Raw genomic sequence first — 26,340 nt, forward strand, 5'->3', positions numbered from 1 at the left:
TGTTCTATGGCACATTTAATGCCTTTGACATTATTTTTATTCTTGATTTGACAGACACTTGAATAAAGAGATTCCCCTGAGGCTTTGTAAACTCTATGTGGTCTAAGCATTGGAATTTCTGGAAAACAATGATATGATTGCCACTTTTTTCCATTTGCAAATAGGATATTAAAGTACAACTTCGTTATTATTGAATGAATTAATTTGCTTTATGATAGGTTTGTAAAGGCAACATTTTTTATTGCTCACACGTTGAATTACTCCAAGTAGTAATCAAGGGCAGCTTATTCACAGTAAAACAGCGACCTCACGTGGAAAAATGGCGTCATTACAAATTTCTGTCACAGTATGGTTTACAATAGTGTGAAAGCAGTTTATACGATTTCAAAGGTCACAAGGTGTGTTTTCAGGAAACCTCCCGTTTGATGTAATCACTTTGATGCAGAGGTGTACTGTTCAATTCACACCAAAAACTTCTTGATGGATTTTGTTGAATAAAAAAAAGCAAAAATAAAAAGCGACAAGGCCTTTCATCTTTCACCAAAATAATTTTATTTTAAAACTGAGATTAAAGGACAATAAATAAAAGGTGTCAAATCTGATTTTGCAGAGTTTTTTTATTTCTTATCTTGGGATACATTTAAATAAATAAATACATTAAATGCAGTTCCACAAAAACTGCCTGGGAAGAAGAAATATCATGCACATACAAAGAGCAAACCTTAATTTGACATTTGCCTATTTAAAATTGTTTAGATTTTATTTTTTGCAGATCAAATGTCCTCTGTGTTAATATAAACTCTTTGGTACTTTACATCTACTATATTCAGAACCATGGACAGGGAGGCGGTGCCATCAAGGATTAAAATACTGTAATCCCACCCAATGGTTTTGAGTGGAAGCTTGATTGACAGGTCAGAGGCGTGGGATTTTACCAGGCTGTACGATCTGGTGTACGTACTATAATTGACTTAACCTTTTCTCTTTTTAAATACCTGATTGAATTTTTTTCTGCACATTCCTGCAACCCTTTGAGATCTTTCTTTTTACGCCTGACGTGTTTGTGACCACACGGGCAAACTGCTCTCTGAAGAGAGAAGGTAAGAAGATTATGTCTCTGTCCATATGTCGTCTTTGCAATGCCCTCTTTTTTAGGCCTATTTCCTTATATAGTGTGGATGCATGGTAGTTATCATTGGGGACATTTCAACATGAAACAGAGGGCGTCACCTCCCACTCAGTAATAGTAACCAATTCTTTACCCCCCACCTTCTGCAGCGACAATAGTCACAAGTCATAATAGCACTCAACACATTCCATAGAGTGAAGAATTAATCACGTCTTGTCTCATCATTTCGGATGAGATACATTTGGGATGATTTCTTTTTGCACTTAGTATTTTATTGTATTTGACCGCATTGCACTGCATCAAATCGACCATGCGGGATGGTATCACACCGTAGGTGTCAAACTCAAGGCCCGGGGTCCATATACGGCCCGTCACATCATTTTATGTGGCCCGTGAAGACAAATTGTGCATCAACTTTATGTGTCGATACTAAAATGACAAATTACACTTTATAGAATAGAGATAACGCTTGCATTTTTTAATTACCATTCGTCTTTGTAAAATAGAAGTTTTACGAGTCTTTAAAAACTAGTTTGTTGAATATCTTTTAATGTATAATATAAGGCGTTGACAGTCATAATGGCCTTCCGAAGGAAACTGACTATGATGTGGCCCGTGACAAAATTAGTTTGACACCCCTGTATCACACCATTGTTGTCTTCTATTGAATTGCGTTGCGTATCGGATCTCTCCGTTGTGACAGGCTAAAGCGACGGGATTGGAAGTGCATCGAACGTCACCATGGCCGGTCAGTACCAATACGGCACTAATACAACAACTTGCTTATCAGCACCTTCATAAAATAATGAAAAAAACTGAACCAAATACTTGAGTTGAACCATTATTTGAAGAAGGTGATGTTATGCATGTTTTTTCTGCTATTCCTAGTGGTTGCTCTGTTTCTAACATCTATTTTGCAGAGCCCAACTTCCCGCCGCTACCCGGTTTCATTCCGCTCAAGCCATGCTTCTACCAGGACTTTGATGAGATCCCCGAGCAACACCGCAGCTTGTGCAAAAAGATGTACCACCTGTGGATGCGTGAGTCCGCTTTTCAAGAGCTTCACTTAAGAGATTTAATCAACCCGATTTGTTGTCTTCACCACTCGTGATAAGAGGGGAGATGCTTTACAAGGGCCCTCCTGCAATAATAGCCTGTCCACAGTGTTTCTTTTAATTTGGTAACGAGACAAGGGACTGAGCAGATGGTCTTGGTTTGAGCTGATGAGGTTAGCGGGGGCATTTTGGAATAGAATTATATAACTTTTTAAGGGGTAGTGCTTTTATCATTTTATGACACCGTGAACAATCAGGGCGAAAAGATCAGCTATAAAGCTTTTTCCCTGCAGCAATTGGACTGCCAAAGTTACATTAAAAACGATGCTCAGGCTTTGTCAGTTTTGCACTGAAATGGTGATGCAACTGTATGTAAGATTATACAACGAAACACACACACATACACACAAACTAATGACAGTAGTATGCAGCATGCAAAGTCTTGCGTAGTTTCGTGATGTTTTACCCAATGACATAATTTGGAGTAATTGGCCCCACAAAACCTTAAAAAGTCAAAGGAAAAGCAAAACCCACCAACTGTGTTGACAATTGATGAACTGATTTATGCAATGAAGTTTCTTTCCTTTCTCTTTTCTTAGTAAACGGCGCCACTCTGGCAGTTAATCTCGTGGGTTGCTTTGCATGGATGTTCGGAGGAGGGGGTGTGACCAACTTTGGCCTGTCAATCATTTGGCTGCTCATGTTCACGCCCTGCTCGTACGTTTGCTGGTTCCGGCCCATTTACAAAGCTTTCAGGTAGGGGATGCAATTTCTGCACACAAATTACAACTGCAGGATTAAACACATTGTAAAATGAATACATATGTAATAAAATCATTATTTGAATGACAATGTGGGATACTAACCGGGTGACAGAAAATTGTTTGAGCATGTTTTCAATATTATTGATATCCAGCTTTAGATCCTTGTCAATTCACTGTACAGGTAGATCAATTTTGTCTTACTGGTAATATTATTTCAATATTAGCGTCATTTCTGAAATCATATTTCTCCCTCAGGACTGACAGCTCGTTCAACTACATGCTCTTCTTCTTCGTCTTCATGGCTCAAGTGGGCATCAGCATCATTCAAAGCATTGGCATCCCGGGATGGGGAGTGTGGTAAGAGTCAACCTCATCAAAAATATGTCAAAATCATAGAAAAATAATTAAGGAATTCAAAAACGTTGTATATTATCTAAAATTTGCAATGTATTTTATCACAGTTTGTTAGTAAAAAAAAGATAAATAAATAAATAAATAAAATTAGAGCACACACGACCAAATTTTAGGGAATATAATATTTCCAAAAATGTACACTGATCATTTTTAAATACACAAAGGACAAATCTAAACTTCATTCACTGCAAGCACATGACTTTAGCCATTAGTGTATAGCAATAAGTCATCCAAGAATGTGTAAAGCAGACCATATAATCTGCTTTCCTCAATGAAACATGCTTTTGCCACAATGTCTGTCATCTCCATTAACATGACTGTGATGGACCATTAGGAATTAGCCTCGTAGATGTTTTATGATGGCTCTGTTATTAGATTTTTAGCTGCCGTTAACGAGCGCCTGATTCGGCCTGATGCCCATAAATGACAGCCTTCATAAACTTTAGAAATGTCACCACGGGCAGTTTGGATGCACACCTGTATGCGCAAAGTGCTGCAAAGTCTTTTATCCGCCGCTACTTTGAAGGCAGCTAAATGATGGGCATTTAATGTCCAGATGGCCAAGTAGGCGCTGACGGCGATAATATTGTCTTATATCAAATCGTGAGTCATTTTTATGCATGAAAGGTAATCTTTTTTTGTCTCCCTTTCAGCGGCTGGTTGGCCACTATCTCCTTTTTCAGTTACAATATTTTGATAGCTCTGATTATGTTGGTGCCTACCATCATGTTCACCGCCGTCGCCTCGCTGTCCTTCATCGCCCTCACTAAGGTAACATGTGAAGAAGCAAACTTTTTAGATTGATTGTGACACTTTTCTTTTATAGCACAGTCCCACTTCATTCATTTAGCACCAGGCATAAAGAAAAATTAAAAATCGAGCCTTCAAAGGATGAGCAGCAAGAAAAGTATTTTGATTGCTTTATTTCAAACCAATGACAGTAGCAAAATTACACTGTGGCAGATCCACAACTTCTACCGTGGGAGTGGTGGCAGCATGACCAAAGCGCAGGAGGAGTGGACCACAGGTGCCTGGAAGAACCCTCACGTCCAGCAGGCCGCCCAGCAGGCCGCCATGGGGGCAGCCAGCGGCGCTATGCAGGATCAGTACTCGGCTCCGCAATACAACGACAACCAGATGTAACTCGCAAATGTTGCAGCGGCGACGCTATCGTTGGGGCCAAAATTTGAACAGTCGCCTCATCCGTCATCTGGTCTGAATTTGAAATGAATAATTCAGTGTGTTTTCATGCTGTTTGTTGTTCATATTTTATAACTTTTTACGAGACAGAGTGAACCCTAGCACAATCACAAATTCATTGTTCAGCATTGAAAAACAAACTTATTCGCTTCTTTGTGCTCCGGCCAAAGTATCATTTGGCGTCATTTGGTGGCACTGTGGTCCCCTGTGAGTTGTGGTGGTTCACTGTCATCACAAATACCAAAATAGTAGCTGGCTCCTTCTGGATGCCCACCTTTAAAGCGCCTCGGCCCCTCCCCTAAACAAATTAATATATTTTTTTTATCATTAACGAGATTAATGATGATGATGATGATGATGATGATGATGATGATGATTGAACTTTATTCATCCCACAGCAGGGAAATTTACTTTTCTTAATTTAATTTACTTTATTTAATTTAACAAGATATTCATAGTTACAGAAAAAACCCACCAGTCTGCGCCCCATGACTGCTCAAAAACAATAAGAAAATTATTTTAAATCTACGTATTTTATATCAGGTATTTACCATGACGTCACACGCCGGCGTCCCGTGGAGCACGAGGACTATGGCGTGCACGATGTTTTGGCTGTCATCTAGTGTGCACCGAAAACCATCGCGATGGATGACAGACGTGCATTTTGCGGGGGAATGGGGAGAACGGACAGGATACAGGACATGCAGAAAAAAAGGTCCGTGGTATGCATGTGTTAGTTGCAGCGGCCTCCTCGCTGCACCTGATCGGGCAACTCTGTCGCATAGTTTTTAAATGCACGATTATTTTCAGTATTTTAATGTTGATTTGTGTTTATGACTGTGGACTGTAGATCTTGCATCAACCAAAGAAAAGTGAACATTTACTAGACTTTTGCACTATGAAAGAAAACTGTTACCTCAGGAGTATATGCGATTTCCAAACAGTTTGCCACTTGTTTTTTTCTTTTTTAATGCTGTTAAAACTAAACAGTATTAGAACCTCCCAAATTAATGTTAGGGCTACATATTTAGTATTACGTGTAAAATATCTTACATTAGAAGATTAGAGTCCTATTAATAACTGGTTAGTAGGTTGAGTAATTTTTAAAGTCGCTCTTTCCAATTTTTATGTAATATTTTTTTATTAATAGATCACCGTTATTGTCATGTTTTTTTGGTAGTCATTTCCAGGGGTTTTGATCTTTTCAGTGTCGTCCTTTATATTAACTCTAACACTGGGAAGAAAATCTGCATTATTGCAGGTGACGTATTTAACTGAAATTTTATTAAGTACGTATGTCAAGTAAAAATTTGATGAACCGTAGTTCATTACGAGTCCTGTATTTTTTTTTTTTTAAAAAAGCTGTCGTTCAATATAGTTTGTGATGTTTTATAAAGTTACATGTACAAACAGTCAAGCAGTGACCCGCCTCTGGCTATGTGCCTGTTTGTCCACAGGGAGGCGCTAAGGAATTTAGTATGAAATATAAACAAATTCAAGCCTGACGAACCTTTCCTTCGTTTATCACCAATAATTGTCTCAGTGAACATGACTGCATTACTTGCATGCTGTTTGTTTTTCTCTCCTATTATTCTGATATAGCCTCATCTTGTTCACTTCACTGGTTTCTTTTATATCAAACAAATTGTTTTAGGTTCATTACCTGACATGTTTCGGTGGTTTCTTCCACCTTCATCAGTGTCTCATCTTGTTCAGTTTAAAAAAAGTTATATGTATTTTTAAAACTTTTATATCTTAATCCTACCTGCATTTTATGAGACAGATATACAAAATGAAGTGTCTACTATAACTACTCATACACCCATCAAAAGACTGAAAAATATATTGTACCTTACTTGCATTGATTATGTGGGACTCTCCTCTCCGGTAGTGAAATAATTAAACAACACCGGGATGACATTTTACTGCAGCGGTATTCCCACAGGAGCCAAGCAGTGCATTAATTGCCACACAAACACACACACATGCATACACACATGCCTTACCCAAGAGGCACTATCATTCTACACTGGCTAAAAGTGGACTCCCATTTCTGGTTATTTTTAAAATCAATAAAAAAACCACACACAACTACAACAGAGAGCTTCCATTTGAAATCTTAAACATGATCACATGACTTCAAATATAGATTTTCTCTCTTATTATGTAACCGTCTGAGATAGACAGCACGCTTGAGTGATGTCTACACATATTCGACGGGGACCTCAAAGGCAGACATGTATTGTTAAATTCACTGAAACATTTTTAAGATTTTTTAAGCTTTGGATATTTTGATGCATAGCTGATAACCTAAACATCTACTTTAAAAAAGTTTTATTTCTAACAACTGGCTTCTATTGTTCTTTTTTTTTTTACACACACACAAAAGGCGGACTTTATTAAGAGGCGCACCAATGTTTTTTGAGAAAATTAAAGGCTTTTAAATGCACCTTATGGTCGTGAAAATACGGTATTTCCTTTGACAGGGCAGACGCAAACTTGAAAATCACACTTTTCCAACTGCTTTTGCTCTTAATTGGTCTCTGTCAAAGGAAGAAAACTATGATCTTTGAAAGGCACTTAGACGTGATTGCTCTACAGGGATTCTTAGAGTCGCCTTGCCGTTAGTTATTTTGCTGTACTTTTTTGCTTTCAGTACAAAAACTCTCCCACAGAAGTTGTTGCCTTAATGGAGAACTTCTCAAGTCGATGGTAGTCTACACTGAGGTAATTGTTTTTCATTTCAATTGCTTAGAGGCTGTCAAAGAGAGTTATTTTCTTCATGATTTGTCAAAAGTAGATTTAAGGGGTCTGGGGGTGAGGCAAGGTAAGTCGTGGTGGTGATGGTTTTGGGCATTTTCCCCAACTAAAATGCTCATATAGGACTTTAAACTAACAGAGCATAGAGGAGAGTTTTGTTCTACAACTTAGGGGGGATGTGGATAGAGTGCTCTTTCATGCGGTTGAACAAACACGCACGTACGTTTGCCGTCTGGACAACGTCTACCAAGCTCGCGCTTCAAACAGAAGCTCCTGTAAGAGTCTCATGTGAGCGCACCTCAGCGCAATGCGGGCTGCTATCCTCTGGGTGACGTGACCGGTATGAGGAAGACTGGCGCTGTGTCCTCAAGTACGTGAAAAGTCTTTAAATGGAAATTTACCTCACTTTGCAATCCTTTGTGTCGTCATCTACGGCGACATCATGCACTGGAGATGCCAGCTGTCAACCCTGTGACCCTTGCTCTACCAATGGGTGGTGTCGGATCCAATGACGAGGCATTAGCAGGTTGTCAGGTGCTAGCCAAAACACGAATATCTGGGGCAGAGGTCACCCGCTACATTTCTCTAAGGGACAGAATTTTTACTGAACATAATCATCATGGAGGCTGGAGCCTCCAGTAGAATAATGAAATCACATTATATTTTCTATTTGATCCTCATAATTATGGGATCAGACGGTTTGGCGGGCCGGATTTAATGCCACCAGTTGATGATCGTTGATTTAAGATGTCCATGGATCCTTAAAGTCTTGAGAAATAAAATTCTGGCAAGATAATAAATTTATATAAAACAAAACTGAAATGTTCTCCTACTCCCATTGGTTGCCCATCCATTGATCGTGAAACTAAAGGTACACCCTGGAATTGTCACAGGGTACTGCCCTCTTTACAAATATCAGCTAGGCCAATCACTCTACCAAAGGGACCGTCTGTCTCAGGAAAAAAAAAAACAAGATCGTAAATACAAGAAAAATGTAATAATTTAATCAGAAATAAAATGCAGTGCTCAAAATGACCATTAGCTGCCATGGAGAAGAATTTAATTCATAGAATTTATGACAACTGGAGGACATACTCCATAAAACTGGCAAAGGAGGAAAAATGAGGGAATTAAGTTGTCTTTGTTATGAGGCCCACCGACTGGCTCAAGGCGGCCACAGCCAGCAGCTCCTACCTCCACCACGCAACGATAAGTTTATTCCCGCAGAAATGGCAGAGTCACTCCTTTGCATCTTTATTCTCATAATTAGGTCGCAAAGCCAGGACGCGTGCAGTGGCAAGATGAATTACCTGCGGCCTTGGTGCCCAGCCACACACGGTTTCAAAAAAGTTGCCAAAAACACTAAATCAGGGCTTCTCAAACAAAAACTAAATTCTTAGCTAAAATCGGGTCTGCTCTTTCCCGTTCTGTTAAAGCGTGACGATGTACAAGCTTGGGGTGGTTTTGCAAACTCGAGCTGGAGACCAACAGGTGTCTCCTGGCGTTCCTTTGATTTTTCCTCGGTAACAGAATTCCCGGGCAGTTTGCGCCGTCAGTGACATCCCCGCTGCGAAGGTACGCTTGCAAGATCTAATCAGTCTCGCTTCACTACATTTGATCCTCAGTTGCAATTACGCTTGGGGGGTTATTTGTCTTCCTAAAGATCTGTGGTTGAACAGCAAGCAGATAACATTTCCTACCTAACTTGAAACAAGAACGTGTTGTTTGTTTTGTGGTATTTTGCCCAGCAGGTCTTGTGTCCATTGTTTTCATCTAAACGGGATTCCACTTGCCATTTTTTCCATGTATTGCAAGATAGTTTTACATAGGGTGAATCCCTGGCAAAAAAAAAAAAAAAAAAAAAAACATATCACACTTTGCATCACAAATGTTGCAAATCATATAAAAGATGGAATTCGTAAACACAGTATTCCAACTCAATTCAATGTTGTTGAAAATGTTATCTGTTGAAATTAAAATTTTGTTTTTTTCCCCCATGTAGCCACATTTTAAGACACAATTGTACTGTACTTCATAGTTATGTATTTATATTATTTATATTTTATTATATTTCCCTTTAATAATAATAATAATAATAATAATTAAGGTTAGGGTCAACAACAGGTGGTCTTTTAGCTATAAGTAAAATCTATATTGCACAAGCTTTTATAGGTCAAACTTACAAACAAAAAGTAAATATCTAAAAAATCTGAGGTGATAGAAGATATTGTGTTGAAAAAAAATCGGATTAAAATTTGCCGTTGAGCAGTGTAATCATCACTCGGGTCACGGGATAAGCTGCAGTCTATCCCAGTTGAGTTTGGATGAGAAGATAAACCTCGTACTAGTCGCCACTCGTTCACAGCAGGGGGAAAAAAAACATTCGCACTCCCATTTATAGACAGTTTAGTTTTCATCTTTGACGGTCTAAAATGACATAAACACCGCGCAGCATGACGTGCCTTCTTTATTTTCTTACTGTAGAACACATTTACACAAAGCTTTGATGATAAAAAGTCTGACTGAAAGTGGGCCTCCCTGGACTTCAACATTACCATATGTAGAGAAATTGTCACAGCAGCAAAATATACATACATACATACTCCCATTAATAATGCAACAAAGTAAAGAGAAATGCAAACAGCATTGAAGAGGAATTAAAATAAATTTCAATCTAATCTATGCAAGAGGGGAAAAAACAATTAATAAATGTGTTTTAATTATGCTCTGTTAATGTTTGTATAGTTAGCACCGAGGCAGAAGTATTATATTATTGAAAATGATATATAATGAAACAATTATAAATGATCATAAAAAATGTACAGAGTATGAAACTGTTGCTGCATATACGCATTAAAATTGAACAAGCTAAGTCAGCCTTGTTGTCTTTGATAAATGTAACATGCATGCATTAAATGTCATACTAGAACTCCGTCCTAAATACAAGCTTTAACCGCGAGTTCAAGCAGACAAATATCAAAAGGCTCTCTGCATAATCCTCTGGTCCGTTACAGCTTCTCTTTGCTCCCGCGTGGAGATTGCAGCGTTGATTTGTACTTCAAGTCTCCCGCTGCTCCAGTTTTCCCAGAAACCACGCTGGCATTGGCATCTCTGGCAGTGTGCATTATGTATATCGCGTATCTTTGCAACACAGTGGGTGTCTGCTGGGTTTTGACTCTGCCGCGCGCGCCTAGGGCAAAATTTTCCTTTGCACTTTGCTGAAGCAGATGCTGTCCCCTCCTCACCCTACCTTTTGCTACATTTGTGCAGCTTGCTCATTTATTTTTACATGCCAAACTTAAATAAGACATATGAAGGCAAACAGTTATACGTGTTTTCTTTCAAACACCCCAAGGAACAAGCTGGGATAGGCTCCAGCATGCTTGCGACTCTCCTGAGGAAAATCGGTTCAGAAAATGGATATAATAAAATCAAATATAACGTAATGTAAGATATAATATAATATAGCATATTTGATTCAAAGATTTTCCTGTTGTTTTTTGGCACTGCATCACACTGAGTGAGTTTGTAGCATTTTATTTCACCCCATGATCGCACAAATTCGGATAACCCATAAAACACATAGACTGAACAAATGCAATAGTTACAACTATATCAAAACCAAACCACCATTTAAGTCAGTCATGCATCAGTGGAATATTTGCTAATACATTCTTCCAAAAAAAGGCATAGATGACCATATCTGTGCCATCTGACCAGTGTTGGTAGTTGAAGACAGTGTAAACATACAGCTTACGTACAATAGTCATGAGCCTTGTTTTTTAGAGCACCTTTTTTAAAACACTGGGATGTGCATCATTCAGGGTGGAGGATTGGAATCTTAATTGCTGACGATTCCCCACATAACTTAACATTATTGCTTCGGGAACGTTTACAACAACCCGACCTCATCTTAAAGACGGTGCACGTGCTGCTGTTTTGGTTAGCAACTGAGTTCAAATGAACTAGTTAATTTGTTTGTTTACAAATGGTGTCAAAAAAATTCAAGTACTGATTCAAAAAAAGATAAAGAGAAGATCAAAGACAAATTGAGAGTTTTTTGTTCTCAGATTAGGATCAAATAAATGCCTTAGCCATAGCATCTGACAGTTCCAACAGTAAAAGAACATTGCCGTGCTAGACGGGACGAAGATCATTAGAAAGAAGACCAAAACCTTTTGGTTTTAAAATATACTTTTTGAACTTCTCTCGCACATCTCTTGCACAATATCATGTTGAAAATGACATAATTTCAGCGACCCATTTGGGGAGGAATGCTTATTTCTTATTCCTAGGATGATACCCATGTGCAATAAAAATAGGGCCCAATATCTGAGGGAATATGGTATGTGTGAAGAATAGCATCAATCAACTTAAGAAAAACTAACTTTTTTGGAGGAGTTTTTTTTCCTATTTGGTTGGGGGAAAGAGAGTTTTTAATTGCAGAGTCTATTTGAGGAACTACCTCAAGTACGAAGCATAGACTTTGAAGAGTTAAAAGAAGTATTGTCATCACATTAAGCAAGATTAGTACTACAAAATCCATGACCCACTGTGACAAAAAAGCCAATGTGCATCTATTAAAGACCCAATTTTACATTATCCTCATTTCCATCACTGGCACGGGTCATTTTTTATTCATAGTTCAAACAGAAACTCTGCAGGGATTGTGACCTGAGAGCACACACCTATTAAAATCAATACAACATACTTTTGCAGAGTCTGAAAGCAAATTGTCAGGATGATATTAGTATGAGGACTCTCCTGGGGTATGGAAGTTGATTCATAGCATAATAACATAACAGCAAACAAAAATGCATTGTACAATATGGTCACATAAAACAGGAGCTGCCCCCCCTTTTTTTAGAGTATTAGAGGCCATTTCAGTTCTCTGAGGACCATACTGAATGTATTGTAGGTAAAAATTAGATGCAGTTATCATCAGCAAGAGTTTTTTTTTTTTTTTTTTAGAATTTGCATGGCGTTGCAGATCAAATACTCTGTCCAGGTAGGTTTCCCACCCCATCTTAAAATAATTCACTCCAACCAATTGAATCAGTGCCAAAAGTGGATCCCACTTGAATCTGAGACAGCGCTAAAAAAACAAAATAACAGCAAAGACAAACAAACAACCACAGTACAGCGAGCCGACAAGTCCCATTCACATTCCAATTGAAGAGCAGTCAGGATCACTTGAGTGTGGGTGTTCGTTTGGTCTTCCAGTGCCTTATCAAGACCTGCAATGTAAGCAGGGAAGAGAAGATTTTTTTATTTTTAGTATGGGACCAGTCTCCCTTCGTCATACTGTTCAACTCGGAACTCATTTACGACACTACTACAGTGCTACTGTTTTGTTAAGGAACATGGCGTTATGGATCACCGTATATCGATAGTCTAGAGATATTTCCAATACTACAGTGACCCCTAGTGAGAATTAAGAAACAAGTTTAAGAGACTAAACCCGAAAGAATGTCTTTATGATTGGGGTTTCACAAATGCTGTATGAATTCAAACAATTTCATTTAAAGTCAACTGATCTACCAAATTTGAGGGACTATTCTATGACGCCTAAAGAACAGAGTTAGAAATTTGCAAAAGGGTTGTAATTCTTTTGGCTGTTCTTCAAACTTGTTAACGCCTTTAACACCGCATCACGAAAATGTTAATACGATGAATTTCAACGATTTGTTTTTTATCTAAACACGATGAAGACTTTGCAACATAAACGTAATGTGGATTAACAGACACAGAGACTATAGAGATGAGCTCATTTGAAGTGGTTGTCTTTATATAATGGAGGTCACACTCCACACATCTGCTTCTGCAATTTTGACTCATTTCTGTACAAAGTGAGCCATTTCGTCCACTTTTCTTTCATCAAAGACGAGAAATGCTTTTGTAAGCATATTTCCAAGTTTGGCACTTTGTGCATCTTCTGTACTGCTAATCGAGCTCAAGAAAAGTTCATCGCCTCTGCATCTTTTCTTCGAGGCGAGAAAAGAATAGGAAAAGTTTCAGAGGCCATTAATCTTAATTGAAGAATGAGAACATAATTTGTTAAATCATCAAATAGTTTGGCCGAGGAAGCCATTAAGTCCACTAATAAGTCGTAAGTAATTTGATACACTTTGATGCTCTTCATTGAGTTGCCATAAAAAAAAAGTGCCATTCCTAAATTGTGCTTCAGTGGTAGGTTGACATGATGTGAAATCTAATTTACAGTCCTTGCTAATGGACAAAACATTAGGTACACCTGATCAATATGGGGAGATTCAATTTAGGTAAGTTTGAACCCGCAAAACGAACTGCTGGAGTTAATTGTATTGTTGAAAGTTTTTGTAATTTTTTTTCTTAACTCTTGGTCAAAGTACGTGTTTAAGACAGTGAGGGTAACGTGATTTGAAAAAAATAAGTTTTGACTTACTGAGCGAGCTGGCATTTGGTTGTCGTAACAAAACGTCCCGTGTAGTGGATGTTACATCTGACAACATTGTTGGTAAAATCTGATTCCATCACCAGGAATTTGGGGTTGACTGTGAGCTAAAGAAAAATAGAGAAATTACATTTGTGTTAAAAGCGGGGAAAAAAAATGGTGGAGATTTTACCTTTAATATGTAGTTTCCAGGCTGGATGTCGGTGATGTCAATCCATTGACAGTCAATATCGGCGTTGTAAGTATCATAGCAGCCTGGGCTGAGACCCTGAACAAACAGATACATGATATTGCGAAATATTTTTCTTTTCAATCATCAAGCAATTAAAAACAACTATTTTTTCAAATTACCAATTATTTTCAGCTGCCGTTACCTGAGTGTGAGAGGTACACGCATAACGTTTCAGGTGTCCAAAGTCGCATGTTGTGTCCTCCAGACAGAAACTAGCCTTGTGCCCTTCGGCCACTTTACGACCCGAGGTGACCTCCAACAAGTCGTAGTGGCTGAACTCATCCATGCTGTGGTAGTGCCTGGGGCGAGAAAAAGAACGGTCGCTAACAAACATTCACGCAAGCTTGAGTTCGGCTCATTCCAATGAAGCGGTGCAATGTTTATGTAAATATTGTGAAGTCATGTGTTAGTGTTTTGGTGTGCAATGCCGTGCGGTGACGTACGCACATGAACAAGATCTTTCACAGCCAAGGGAGGTTAATTAATGACAAATCAACACGTTACGTACTTCGTAAATGGAAATACGCGTGTGAGGGACACAGGACTTACATTATGCGCATACTTGCGCAGCTTTGGCACGTCAATAGAGTCAGATCAGAACCAGACCAGAACATGTGCGGTATGTTTTTGGAATGTTGGAGAAAGCCAGCATACACGGAATCAAAGCTCAGGGAGAGAATGCAAACTCCACAGAGGAAGCCGTGATGTGTTTAAGAGGAATAATTACCTTCATAATCCTTAATGAAACTTTCATACAATGACACTTCAGAGGCTTTCATAATTTATAACTACACAAGGCGCATTACCAAGTGGCATTTGCATCAGTTAAATACTCCCATTAAATAGTCCCCAGAACAAGGGACATTATGGGATATACTGTGAGTTTCAATAAATATGATGTGTAATAAAATAGAAGTTTACCTCCAGTTGGGAGATTTACAGTGAGGTAAGCGCTAAGGACCATTAAAGTCACACAAACTGGGATTGTGCAAACATTGCTTTATATTGCATGTTGCGACAACATTTTTACAGGAACGGTCATTTTAATTTTAATAAAACCCAAACGATGTTTTGGAAAGCAAGTTGGAATCAACGGGGCTGGGGGGTGATCATTTTCGCACTCAATCTTTCCAGTGGTGACCAATTACCTTCTCGTGTGGTACAAAGACATCCCTTGTTATGAAATTCCAAAGCATGTGTTTCATTGTTGTTTCATTTCTGGAATGCCTGTGCAAGGCTGCCAATAAACAAGCAATAAACTATCATTTATTGCATATTACATTCTCTATACAATGTATTGCATTATGCGCGTGTGTGTCTGTTTGTGTGATGCTTGGAAAAAAACATGGGAGTCAAACGGCAATGTGTACTAGTTAGGGGCAACTGATGTGGAAAAACAACCAATTGTAAAGCTCATTGAAATTAAAAATCGATTTTCCGATATTGACAGAAAATCATAATCAAAATCAGTTCAAAATATGTCAACAAATTTGTGCCAAATTTAGAACCGGTCACATTGTCCAATAGTATTAGTTTCACATTCCTTTACAGTGGATTTGAAGTCTCCCAAATCATAAGTTCTGGAAGGTTCAAATCCAAGTTATTCCATGAAAAGGGAACAGCATGTTTGAATGCTTACCCAAGGACAGACCCAAAAGCAATTAAAAGTAGCAGCAACGACTTCCAGAAGGCAAAAAGCACAGATGCTCCACCGAAGGATGCAAACTCACGAGTAAGATGAAGGCCAAGCTGGAATTTGCCAAAAAGTACAGAGACAAACCTCCAAAATTCCTTCTGTAAGGAAGCTGGGGACACACACAGACACAGTTCTGGGCTACATCCAGTTCTGCGCCAGCAATGTGACTGTGACCAAAACCATCCGGGTCTTCCCTAACCAGAAACCCTGGATGTGCAGCCAGGTCCGCTCTCTCCTCAGAGCCCGCGACACCGCCTTCAGGTCAGGAGACAGAGCTCTGTACAGCGCTGCCAGAGCTGAGCTGAGGAGAGGAGTCAAACGGGCGAAAGCGGACCACAGAAAACGCATCGAGTCCCACCTGTCCAGCAACAATGGCCGCAAGGTGTGGCAGGGCATCCAGGAGATCACCAACTTCAGGGGCAGTGCCGCTCAAGTCGAAGACCAAGGCGCACAGCTGGCAGAGGAGCTAAACAGCTTCTTTGCTCGGTTTGGAACATCCCAGCAGCACTCCCCTGTCCCTGCCCTGCCCCCTCCCCCACCCAGCTCTGACATCACTCCACTCACTGTTCAGGAGCACAAGGTCAGAAAGGTGCTCCTTACAGTGAATCCCAGAAAGGCCACAGGCCCGGATGGGGTCCCCGGCAAGGTGCTGAGGGCATGCGCTGAGGAGCTCGCCCCCACCTTCACCACAATCTTCAACCGCTCCCTGGCCCTAGCAACCGTCCCGCCCTGCCTGAAAACCTCAACCATCATCCCAGTGCCGAAGAAGTCGGCCATCTCTAGCCTGAATGATTACCGGCCAGTGGCCCTCACTCCGGTGATCATGAAGTGCTTTGAGAGGCTGGTTCTTCAGCACATCAAGGATTATCTTCCCCCACACCTCGACCCCCACCAGTTTGCATACCGGACCAACAGATCCACAGAAGACGCCATCGCCGTAGCCCTCCATTGTGCGGTGAACCACCTGGAGCAGCAGCAGAGCTATGTCCGGATGCTCTTTGTGGATTACAGTTCGGCATTCAACACCATCCTCCCGGACAGACTCACCACAAAGCTGGACACTCTCGGACTCCCCTCTCTCACATGTGCCTGGATTAATGACTTTCTGACCAACCGACTCCAGGCTGTGAGAGTTGGCTCCCGCCTCTCCTCCACCCGTACGCTGAGCATCGGCTCCCCACAGGGCTGTGTGTTGAGCCCCCTCCTCTTCTGCCTCTACACTCATGATTGCAGACCGGCTCACAAACAAAACCGGATTGTCAAGTTCGCCGACGATACCACTGTGGTCGGTCTCATCTCCAATGGCGATGAGGTAGCCTACAGAGAGGAGGTCCTGGAGCTGGTCGACTGGTGCTCTGAGAACAATCTCGCTCTGAACACCAAGAAGACCAACGAGCTCATCATAGACTTCAGAAGACACAGCCCTGAGCCAACTCCCCTCTTCATCAACGGCGAGCAGGTGGAGAGGGTCCACAGCACCAAGTACCTGGGTGTCCACATCTCTGACCGGATCTCCTGGTCAGAGAACATCACCACCATCGTCAAGAAGGCTCAGCAGCGGTTACACTTCCTGAGAGTCCTCAGGAGGTACAACCTCAACACCGACCTGTTGCTGACCTTCTACCGATCTTCCATCGAGAGTCTACTGACCTACTGCATCGTAGTATGGTTCGGCAGCTCCACCGCCGCTGACAGGGAGAAGCTGCAGAGAGTGGTGAAGGCAGCCCAGAGGATCATCGGCCGCCCTCTCCCCTCCCTTACGGACATCTACACTACCCGCTGCCTCAGCAGGGCTAAGGCCATCTCAGCGGACAGCTCCCACCCTGGCTCCGCCCTGTTTGACCTGTTGCCCTCTGGAAGACGCTACAGGCAAATGAAGACCAGGACAAACAGACTCAGAAACAGTTTCTTTCCCCAAGCCATAGCCGCCCTCAACTCCAGCCGACACTGATGACACTTTCCTCCTGCACTATTACTGCACTTTGTCCGCACTACTGTTTCTGATTATTTCATCTACTTTTCTACTAGTCGATTACTTACCTACTTGTGTCTACCTCATGCACTGGATGGAGGTCTCCAATTTCATTGTACTATGTAGAATGACAATAAAGGTTTTCTGATTTCTGATTTCTGATGGGGAATGAACTGATGAGACAAAGATAAAGCGAAAAAATGGAAAAAGCTTTCCGACGATGATCCCCATCATACGAGGCAATCTTTGCAACTCGGCAACCTTCTAGGAATGTCCTCGCTAATCTTCATTGATGATGTAACACATCAAGACAGCAGCAAAAATGAACTCGGACGTCTACAGAAACATTTTGGTGGCCGATTTATAGAGATTAGCTACCAAATGTCCAGCAGGGGCAAGGAATGGTTCAAGATTAACTTATTTTTTACTGGGATGCCCCCGTTATTTCCCGATTATGACGTATAAATCCACACAAGTTTGAAAGGAATAAAAATATGAATGTATCGATATTTCATCTATGATTGCACCAATGGTTAGGGACTACTGATGTAAACCACAAAAAAAATTAGTGGGTCGCCATGGCAACAAATAAAAGTGGCAAAAAGAAGTAGCATTTTCTCAGTGATACTATGGTAAGAAAGCTACGTGAGAATAAAGTTCTCAGCTGGAGAGCTTATTGACCAGAAATGTAGGCCAGCAGATTTTATAGTAAGAGACTTCTTGCATAAGCAAACACTTTGCCCCAGTAACCCATATTCCCGCTGTGGCACTCAAACAACTATGTGATCGGGTGTCACGGAATGACAGCAAAAAATAAAAAGATTTTTTCCCAAAAAAGCTTGATTTGTCAAGTCTGTCAATGGAATGATTGCCTTGGCTTGCTGCCTCCTGGGAGCCGCCGTCGCCGTCGTGTGTCAATGCTGACTGACAAATATAAAAAAAAAAAAACAAAAAAAAAAACAACAACACTGCCAATCTCCTAATGGCTGCTCACATTCCTCTTCGGTGAAGACGGTCGGGCCGTCTTGGCAGGACGTGGAATATACCGTCATAAAAATGAGAGCAATAACACCCCACCCAACCGAATTCACACGGAATTCCTGAGTGACATTCAATTTGTTTCACCGGGGGCCTCACCGAGCCAAGTCAAACATTTCCACTGACGGAGCTAAGGACGCCAGTAATATGTCTTTATAGTACATGGAGTACAGGAATCTGCCTTTGTGTTCTCACGCGGGATTTGTAAGGGACTCACCTAGATGGGAATCCTGTCAAAACAAGAATGCTTTTCATGGTTAGCCAACCCCCAAGTTGATAGAGGTAACCAGGGTCATAGCTCCATGGACACAATGTTACAAGCGAGGCATTCTTCTACAAACGTTTAGGATATAAGCCTTTAGATAACCAAAGTAGTCCTTTGTCATGCCTTGAGATCCAAACGACACCCGACTTGAGAGTATTTTGAGATATGAGCCGTTGATGTGAACATTTCCTCTAAAGTGAGGCACCTAGTCGTCGTGATCAGCTGTCTTGCTTTTTTTCACGTTGTAAATACTAATGGCTGACAAACTTGACATTTTCGTGGGCTCCTGAAAAGTGACTGTCAATGACCAACATGTATTTCCAGTAAAGTGCTTACTGATGGCAACTGTGCCACTCCCAGGTATGATGAGGCCTGTTCGGCATGAAGTCAGCAGTGCCCTTGTTCTTCACCCTCTGCGGGAATCGCAGCAGTACTCGGACATCGTAGTCGGTGGTTTCCGGCGCGTACGCAGAGCTGAGGGATGAACAGGTGAAAAAATGGTTTGTTTCTTTTAGAGCAAGACTTGGAAAGGTTCGCAGGCGGGATGGTAAATAATTCATCTCGCAGATTACATGCATCTCATCGCCTGTTGAGAGCCAAACCACCGAGATTATATACGCTCTTGTTACAGGATTCACTTTGGTGCGAAATAAGACGAGGCGCGATCTCAACCGCGGAAGATCCGAGCAATTCATCTTACGGCGCTTGTTTCATTGGGAGCGTACGGCAAATTACGGCTGCCCATCTGGCGGTGATTGCCGCAAACTCAGACAGGATATGAAAGGGCTTTGAGGGATGGCTGGGTGCTCTTCTGGACGTCATCTCGGTGGTGTCCTCACGGGAGAGTCAGCCATACTAAAACTGTGGCTCTGAGGTTTACGCATTCCGTTGACTTAACAAAGAGGCCTCAAGCCTACAAAGATGAGCACAATTTAGATTGTTTAAATGCATCACATTCTCTCTTAGTTTAGTGCTAGGCAGCTCGAGCAAGGATTACCACCCTGGGGGATGAACAACATTAAATGTAATGGTAGTCTGGTATTTTGCGTGATTTTCTTTTTTCCCCCGCCAAAAAAAGGTTTATCGTTACAATGTCCTTTTTAAAAGGTAACTTTAAACAAAAAAGGTTACAATATAATGAAACTCGAGTCTCAATCATAAAGCCCTCACATGGCCCTCATGGTGAATACTTGAAATGGTCTAGACTGCCTAGGCAATTTAGAAGTTGGAGTGGACCAAAAATATTTGAATATGCCCGAAATTGCAATGTCGCAACAAAGTTGACTCTTTTGTTTTCAGTTTTGTTCATGTGTCTTTGAGATATGTTCCTGCCTCCTGTATGATTTACATGTCCACCCAATTTTGTGTCGACTAGCTCAAATGCCTGTTCTGGTGTAAGTTGTGCTTTTCATTTAATGTAAAAGTCAAAAAGTTCTATGAAAACTAGGCCAATTAAGATTATTCTCATTTCTAATCTGTTGTTTTGGCTTTGCTGTCTTTTTAAGACCATGTGATAAAAATTAAATTAAAAATAAAAAACAGCAATGAACCCATTATTAAAAGTAAATGTCAGGCATATGAGGTGTGGGCATTGTTTTAGTAGGACTAATGCCAGAAAATGATTTAAACCTGCAGGTCTTTTGGTGTCTAAAAAAAAAATAAGCTTGCCAGAAATTGGATCTTGAATGATAAATAACAACTATTGCTTTCTGTTGTTTTGAAGACCCAAATAATCAATGGCAAATGAGGGGGACAACAATAACAAGGCAAGATAGTTGCAAATGAGATCTGTAAGTTAATTAAGACAGTTACATTAAGATGAGCAGAGAACCAAAAGGTCTCCATTTTCTGTACAATATCAACACACGGTTTTACCTTGATAGGCATTTTTCCTCTGCAGCACAGCGCAGCGAGTACATGCGAGCTCTCTGAATGTATGTAGAAGCCTGGACATAGTTGGCATCGGGAACTAGGTCAGGCAACCCTGATGAATAATGAAGAAGAGATAAAACACAAAGCTCAGTAGAAATTCAGGGACCACAACAATCAATCGAGACTGTCATGTCTAAAAAAAAAAATGGTGGAACTAGGAATACATGACTGCAACATTCCCAACACGACATCATCAATTTTGTCGTTCATTTAATATATACGGATTGTTTTCAACTTTGGAGGTTCAAATCTTTTGACTTAGAAGTGTTTACCTTGAACAGTTTTAAAATTGGTAAGAATGGTAAAAAAAGATATGGTGGTGTTACTAAATGTTTTATGCGGGTGGCAGTTTGACTCTTGAACAAATTCATTTAAATTCCATTACTTAAGATTGTTTTGAAATCCGCTCAAATTGCAAGTCAATCATCCAATAATAGACTGTGTCAGATATTCCATTGAAGAAATCGAAGTCGACCATGACACGCTATCTGACACGGAACATTTTTTCCAATCTTTCTGCAACCCAGCCCTTCCGGCCCCATATATTTGTCACCATTTTTTAATTTCCTGGCATTTATAAAAGAGCTGATGGAGTACACGAGGGGGCATCAGCGAAGGGGTCAGCGGTTCAAGAATGGGTCATGGTGCCGAGAGCCTTCCACTGCTAATTATCATACATTCCAGATGATTATCACGCTTTTCTAATGAGATGCTCCATAGGCCTTTCCAGACCAGGGTTGAGTATGGGGTGACTGCGCCAAAGGGTCACATTTTGTGTGACTGTGTAAAATTGTCCCAAAAGGGAACATAATACACACTAAGCCTCTAACTAAATGTAACTTATTATGAATATCAGGCTGATGCCTTATGCAGATGATGATACGCTGCCTCGGCTAATGTGATGTGATCTACTCTGACGCTCGTTTTTAATATGAACCTGTCACTTGAGGTTAACCTTTAATAAAAAATGCGTAGGTTGATGAGTTCTACCTTCAGGGGGGGAGGATGAAGCTCTACTTGGAAACATGTAAGCTGGTTTACGGGAGGGCTTATTCCTATTCAGCGTGAGTTTGTCATACTTTACTCAAAGGATGTGAGAGAAGAATGAACATGTCGAGGAAAAACAAGTTATCTCACAGTGCTGCTGTTGTTGTTTTTTTTTCTTGTTTTTTGTTTCAAAGTGGGACACTGACAAGTCTGTGTGAATGTTACAACAGAAAAGTTTGATTTCTTTTGTCTATCCGAAACAGTGGAGACATACCGTCTCCTGAATTTACTTTTAAAAGGAGATACATTTTATCAGATGAGAGACTGGGGGCAGCCAGCAAACGGACTCCTGCAGCAAAGTGGAGACTATGGAGTGTGATACTGTAGTACACAGAGCAAGCAGACAGATGCAGGGTGTTTATTTTTGTCATTTCTAATTACATCACCGATACGGTATTGCTGCAACATGATTGACCAGGCACTAGAAATAGTACCTCCTAGTCTTAACTTCTGGGTTTTGCCTGTAGAAACATTTAAATTCCAAGTTGCATCCACTTGATGCCATATGGCAGTGAAGGAAAAACAACAAAAATCTAAGTAACAGTTGGTATGTTGACGTATAGCAAGATAGCAACCTATACAACAAAACTTGGCATGGTGCAAAATCTTCATGCTAGCATGTTAGCATTTCATTCAATATTCTTTGAAACCAGCCATTGGGCAAGATGTTCATTTTTATTGATTTACCTTCGTGTTTTTTCAACACAGATATCTAGGTATCTAGCTATAGATAGTTTTTGATCATGTGATCAGATATTTGAAAGGATTGTGTATTCGCAATTCAATTAATATAAACACCGAAACAAAACGTTGGCGGTGCATGGCGTCACAAGACAACACGCTAGCTATGTAACGTTCACATTTTATCAACCCTCTTTGATTATTTGATGCAGTACACCTTAATTTTATAACCGTTTATAAAAGTAGACGATATCTTAAGTGACTTGACAAATATTTGTGGTGTGTTTATAGTAACTGCGTAAGAAGTTTTGACATGTTGTGTTTGCTGAGTGTTTAGCATGCAGGTGAGTTTAAATAAGGGCTTTGGCTCACTCGCTTCTTATGCAAACATCGCTTCTCAGCGCTCACTCGCCGTATGAGGCCGATGTAGTAGGACAGGGCACACTTCCTGGGGCGGACCATGTAAATATTGTAAGAACCGTGTGAGACCACCACGGTTTTGCTATTTCACTCTCTCTCCCTCGCTTCCACACAAGAAAAAGACTTTGTTCTCTGCCCCCGCTAATCTTTCGAAATGAGAAATTGGGTCTCTTTTATAGGGATGAAGTGTTTGGAGGGACCAAAGCTGATCGGCTCTCAGCAGCATGTGACAATGCCACATATTACGCTCTAAGTGGGGCACGCTTTGGAGACCTTGCCAGGCATTTTATATACCAAAGAAGTTGTAAAAAGGACGCGCAGGCCTGCCTTTAAGATACTTTTAAGCTAAAGACGATGAGCCGCAGAGCAACGACACATCAGAGTATTTCACATTTATTGAGGTCAAATTAAAGACGAACAAGTGACTCATCGTTTTAACGCAGCTTTCACGGCACACTGTGTCGCCTTGTAAACCGACAGGAAATAAAATAAGGTTTACTGTTTTAATAGGTAGCGTACCAACATATCACTTTGCTTGTATTTAGCTCTCTCTTTTGGTGTTTTTGGGCTCATTGTTTCAGTAGCTGTTGTTGTCAGTGACTGCGTCGTATCTTATTTCCAGTTTTTGTGGATTACGTCGAATTTTTTGTTTTATTGAGGACTTTTGTTCATTTATTATTCTAAAATTCCTTTTATTACATGTCTTTTTGAGTTACTACTACTCTCGGGTCTTGTCTCAGTAAGTCCTTGTTCGTTTTGCCTCCAACACCATGAAAACTTTAATTTTTGGGACAGTACCAGTACGAGAACAACTTCCTTCTTTTCTGTGAAGCAGCAATTAGAAGTCTAATTCCGCTGTTGCTCCCATAACCTCTAACAAACTGGGCCAGAGTGACGACTGAGCTCACTAAGACATCTGCACACATGATGTCATTTTGTGCTGGGAGCTCATTGGGTGCTGAATGAATGAAGATTTTGCGAGGATGAGCGCAGACCAGTAGAAACAAACCTGTCATGTAAATTTTGAGCGCACACATTAAAAATCTCACATCATACAGTTTGTGCCTATTAATCTCAAGGGGTCGTAGGAAAAACAAGTTTATCTATAGTACTGTTTGTTCTATACATTTCATCAACTTTTACTTTTGATGACTATTGCAGGGACTTTCCATATCACCCTTCCCTATGGGGAGTGGTGATTTGCTGTATAAACCAACCCTTCTCACCCCAACCCACCCTTTTCAAACCTTGTTTACTCTCCCTTGTCCCCAAGTGTAGGAGGGAGCCACACCTTTTACCAGACGCAATGAGGTCACCATCGCTGTAACCAAACTGCACGTGAAGCACACAGAGCACCCCCTCATATTCAAACAGTGCTTCTTGTGTGCTGAGCTTTCTTATAAAAAAAAGTAGGGTGGCACAAAGCAGCATAAGATGAATGTGCACCCCATTTCCGCCATAAAAAAAAGTGAGGCTGATTTTCACAAAGATTGCTTAAGACATCTGATAAACATGCTCAGAAATGATGATTGCATATTTAGGAGGGCGGGAGAGCAAGTGCTCAACTTTTTGCATCATTCAAATTCCTATAAGGAATTTTAATGAGAAAGGCAAAAAGCCCCTCAGTGGCTGCAGTGAAGTATTAGTCTGTCTGACTCTAAAATATTTAAAGAACTTAAAAGTGTACCTCAAACTCGTCAACCTCTCTGGAGAGCCAACTTCCAGAACAAAATGCATACACCGTATTTCTCATTTTTGCAAACTACTCCAAGTGCAACAAAAGAGCTTAATTTACCTCTTTGCTCTTGTTGGTATATGTTCCCAACGTTGGTTTGCTCAATGGCAGAGTTTGGAGAGTTTCTGCCAGGCTGAACAGGTTGTGGAAAGGGAGGCTGGGGTCTTGCAAATGGTGGGAACTGTTCATACTGAGGACTTCGTACCGGTGCTTGGCCGGCCGGTCCTGGCCGGTCCACTCTGCTGTCGGGTACGGAGGCAGCGGGGTCCTCGCTGTATAGACTATGGGTGTATCTGCGGTCCAGGCCGTCCGTGAATGGAGGCTGGGCGGCCTGTGGGGGTGCCACAGGGTTGGACCCATAGCTGTAGGACTGGTAGAAATGGTACCCGTCATCTGTGAATTCCATTGGTGAGCCAGGTAGGACCGGAGCCACACCGTACCCCCCTCCGGTGTACCCCTGTCCACCGGCGTACGATCCACCGGCGTAACTTCCTCCGGGAACCGGTTGAAAGGGCGGCTCATAGCCCCTGTATGATCCGTCCGTATAACTTGGGTCAAAGGGCATGGGTTGGTAGACGGGCTGTTGAGGAATGGCATACTGAGGGTAGGATGGTATGCTATAAGGTGTTGAAGGGTAGGTAGATGAAGAGCCTGTGGATTGTCTCACTCGGGTGCCGGAGGACCGCTGGAAGGGTATCTGAGCCCTGGAGCCCGATGTTTGTCTCCAGTTATCAGGCACTTGTCCAAAACCAAAAGGATGCCTGGCTTGCCCGCGGATAGTCTCAGAGGATCCTCGTGAAGGCGCTTGTCTGCGAACATTGCCTCCTTGAGATCTACGGGACGACTGAGAGGGGGTGTCGGCAACCACTATTTGGTGATCTCTGTCCTGCGTGTCGGTCCCAGCGGGAACATACTCGGATCCACTGTTAAGAAGGCTGAACATACGACCGTTGTTCTCCCACTGGATCACCTGCCGCCACGGAGTGGCCGAGCCTTCCTGCCCGGAGGTCCGACTCTGACTCTGGGCCTGCCCCAATCCCGCCAGGATGAACACTAAACAAATAACAGGCAGCATTGTGACTTCCGACTCAAAACCCCTATAGCGCCGTCAAAAAAACATGAGTGTCCTGGTTCCTGGGGTGGTGTTGAGGTGATGCCGGGCTTCTGCTCAGGCACATCTGCAGGTCTTCTCCTGACAAGCGAGAGGAAGGTGAAAGACGTGGTCTGTCCAACGTCAGACGCTCCTGCCTGGCTGCTGCACCGCTGCAAGTTTCTATTTGCCTGATTGCTCACAATGAGCTGTGAAAAAATCTCAAAGGTTTTTTTTCTCTTCTCTGTTTTTAAGGAGAGGTCCCACATGGCCCTAGTGCTAGTGATGTTTCCTGGCCTGCAGCGGGCCAGCCCTCCGTGAGGCCTCCAGAATCAACATTACCATCTGCAAAGGCATGTACTGTAAAATACACCTCACTTCTCACAACTTCTTGGACTCTTCACATTGTGTCGCATAGACACGCTTATACAGATATGCGAGCAACAGGTGTTTATATGACTGCTATTACACTATGAC

At 41.4% G+C, this 26,340-nt stretch overlaps 2 protein-coding genes across 2 annotated transcripts; one reads left to right on the top strand and one right to left on the bottom strand.

Moving 5' to 3' along the window:
* Positions 1 to 903: 903 nt before the first annotated feature.
* Positions 904 to 6,067, top strand: LOC125966854 (secretory carrier-associated membrane protein 5-like). Its single transcript, XM_049717343.1, has 7 exons — positions 904 to 1,100; positions 1,833 to 1,877; positions 2,050 to 2,169; positions 2,784 to 2,940; positions 3,204 to 3,305; positions 4,016 to 4,133; positions 4,326 to 6,067. Exons 2-7 carry the CDS (start codon positions 1,871 to 1,873, stop codon positions 4,503 to 4,505), a joined length of 684 nt encoding a protein of 227 aa, XP_049573300.1. The 5' UTR covers positions 904 to 1,100; positions 1,833 to 1,870; the 3' UTR covers positions 4,506 to 6,067.
* Positions 6,068 to 12,241: 6,174 nt separating this feature from the next.
* On the bottom strand, positions 12,242 to 26,087 carry loxl1 (lysyl oxidase-like 1). The gene is made up of 7 exons (XM_049717340.2): positions 24,834 to 26,087; positions 20,834 to 20,942; positions 19,295 to 19,432; positions 14,130 to 14,286; positions 13,928 to 14,023; positions 13,747 to 13,862; positions 12,242 to 12,559 (listed from the first exon to the last, which is right to left on the bottom strand). The coding sequence occupies exons 1-7, from the start codon at positions 25,846 to 25,848 to the stop codon at positions 12,553 to 12,555; spliced, it is 1,638 nt and encodes a 545-aa protein (XP_049573297.1). The 5' UTR covers positions 25,849 to 26,087; the 3' UTR covers positions 12,242 to 12,552.
* Between the last annotated feature and the right edge of the window lie 253 nt (positions 26,088 to 26,340).

Source organism: Syngnathus scovelli, chromosome 4, assembly GCF_024217435.2.
Source record: "Syngnathus scovelli strain Florida chromosome 4, RoL_Ssco_1.2, whole genome shotgun sequence".
NCBI classification, from domain to species: Eukaryota; Metazoa; Chordata; class Actinopteri; order Syngnathiformes; family Syngnathidae; genus Syngnathus; species Syngnathus scovelli.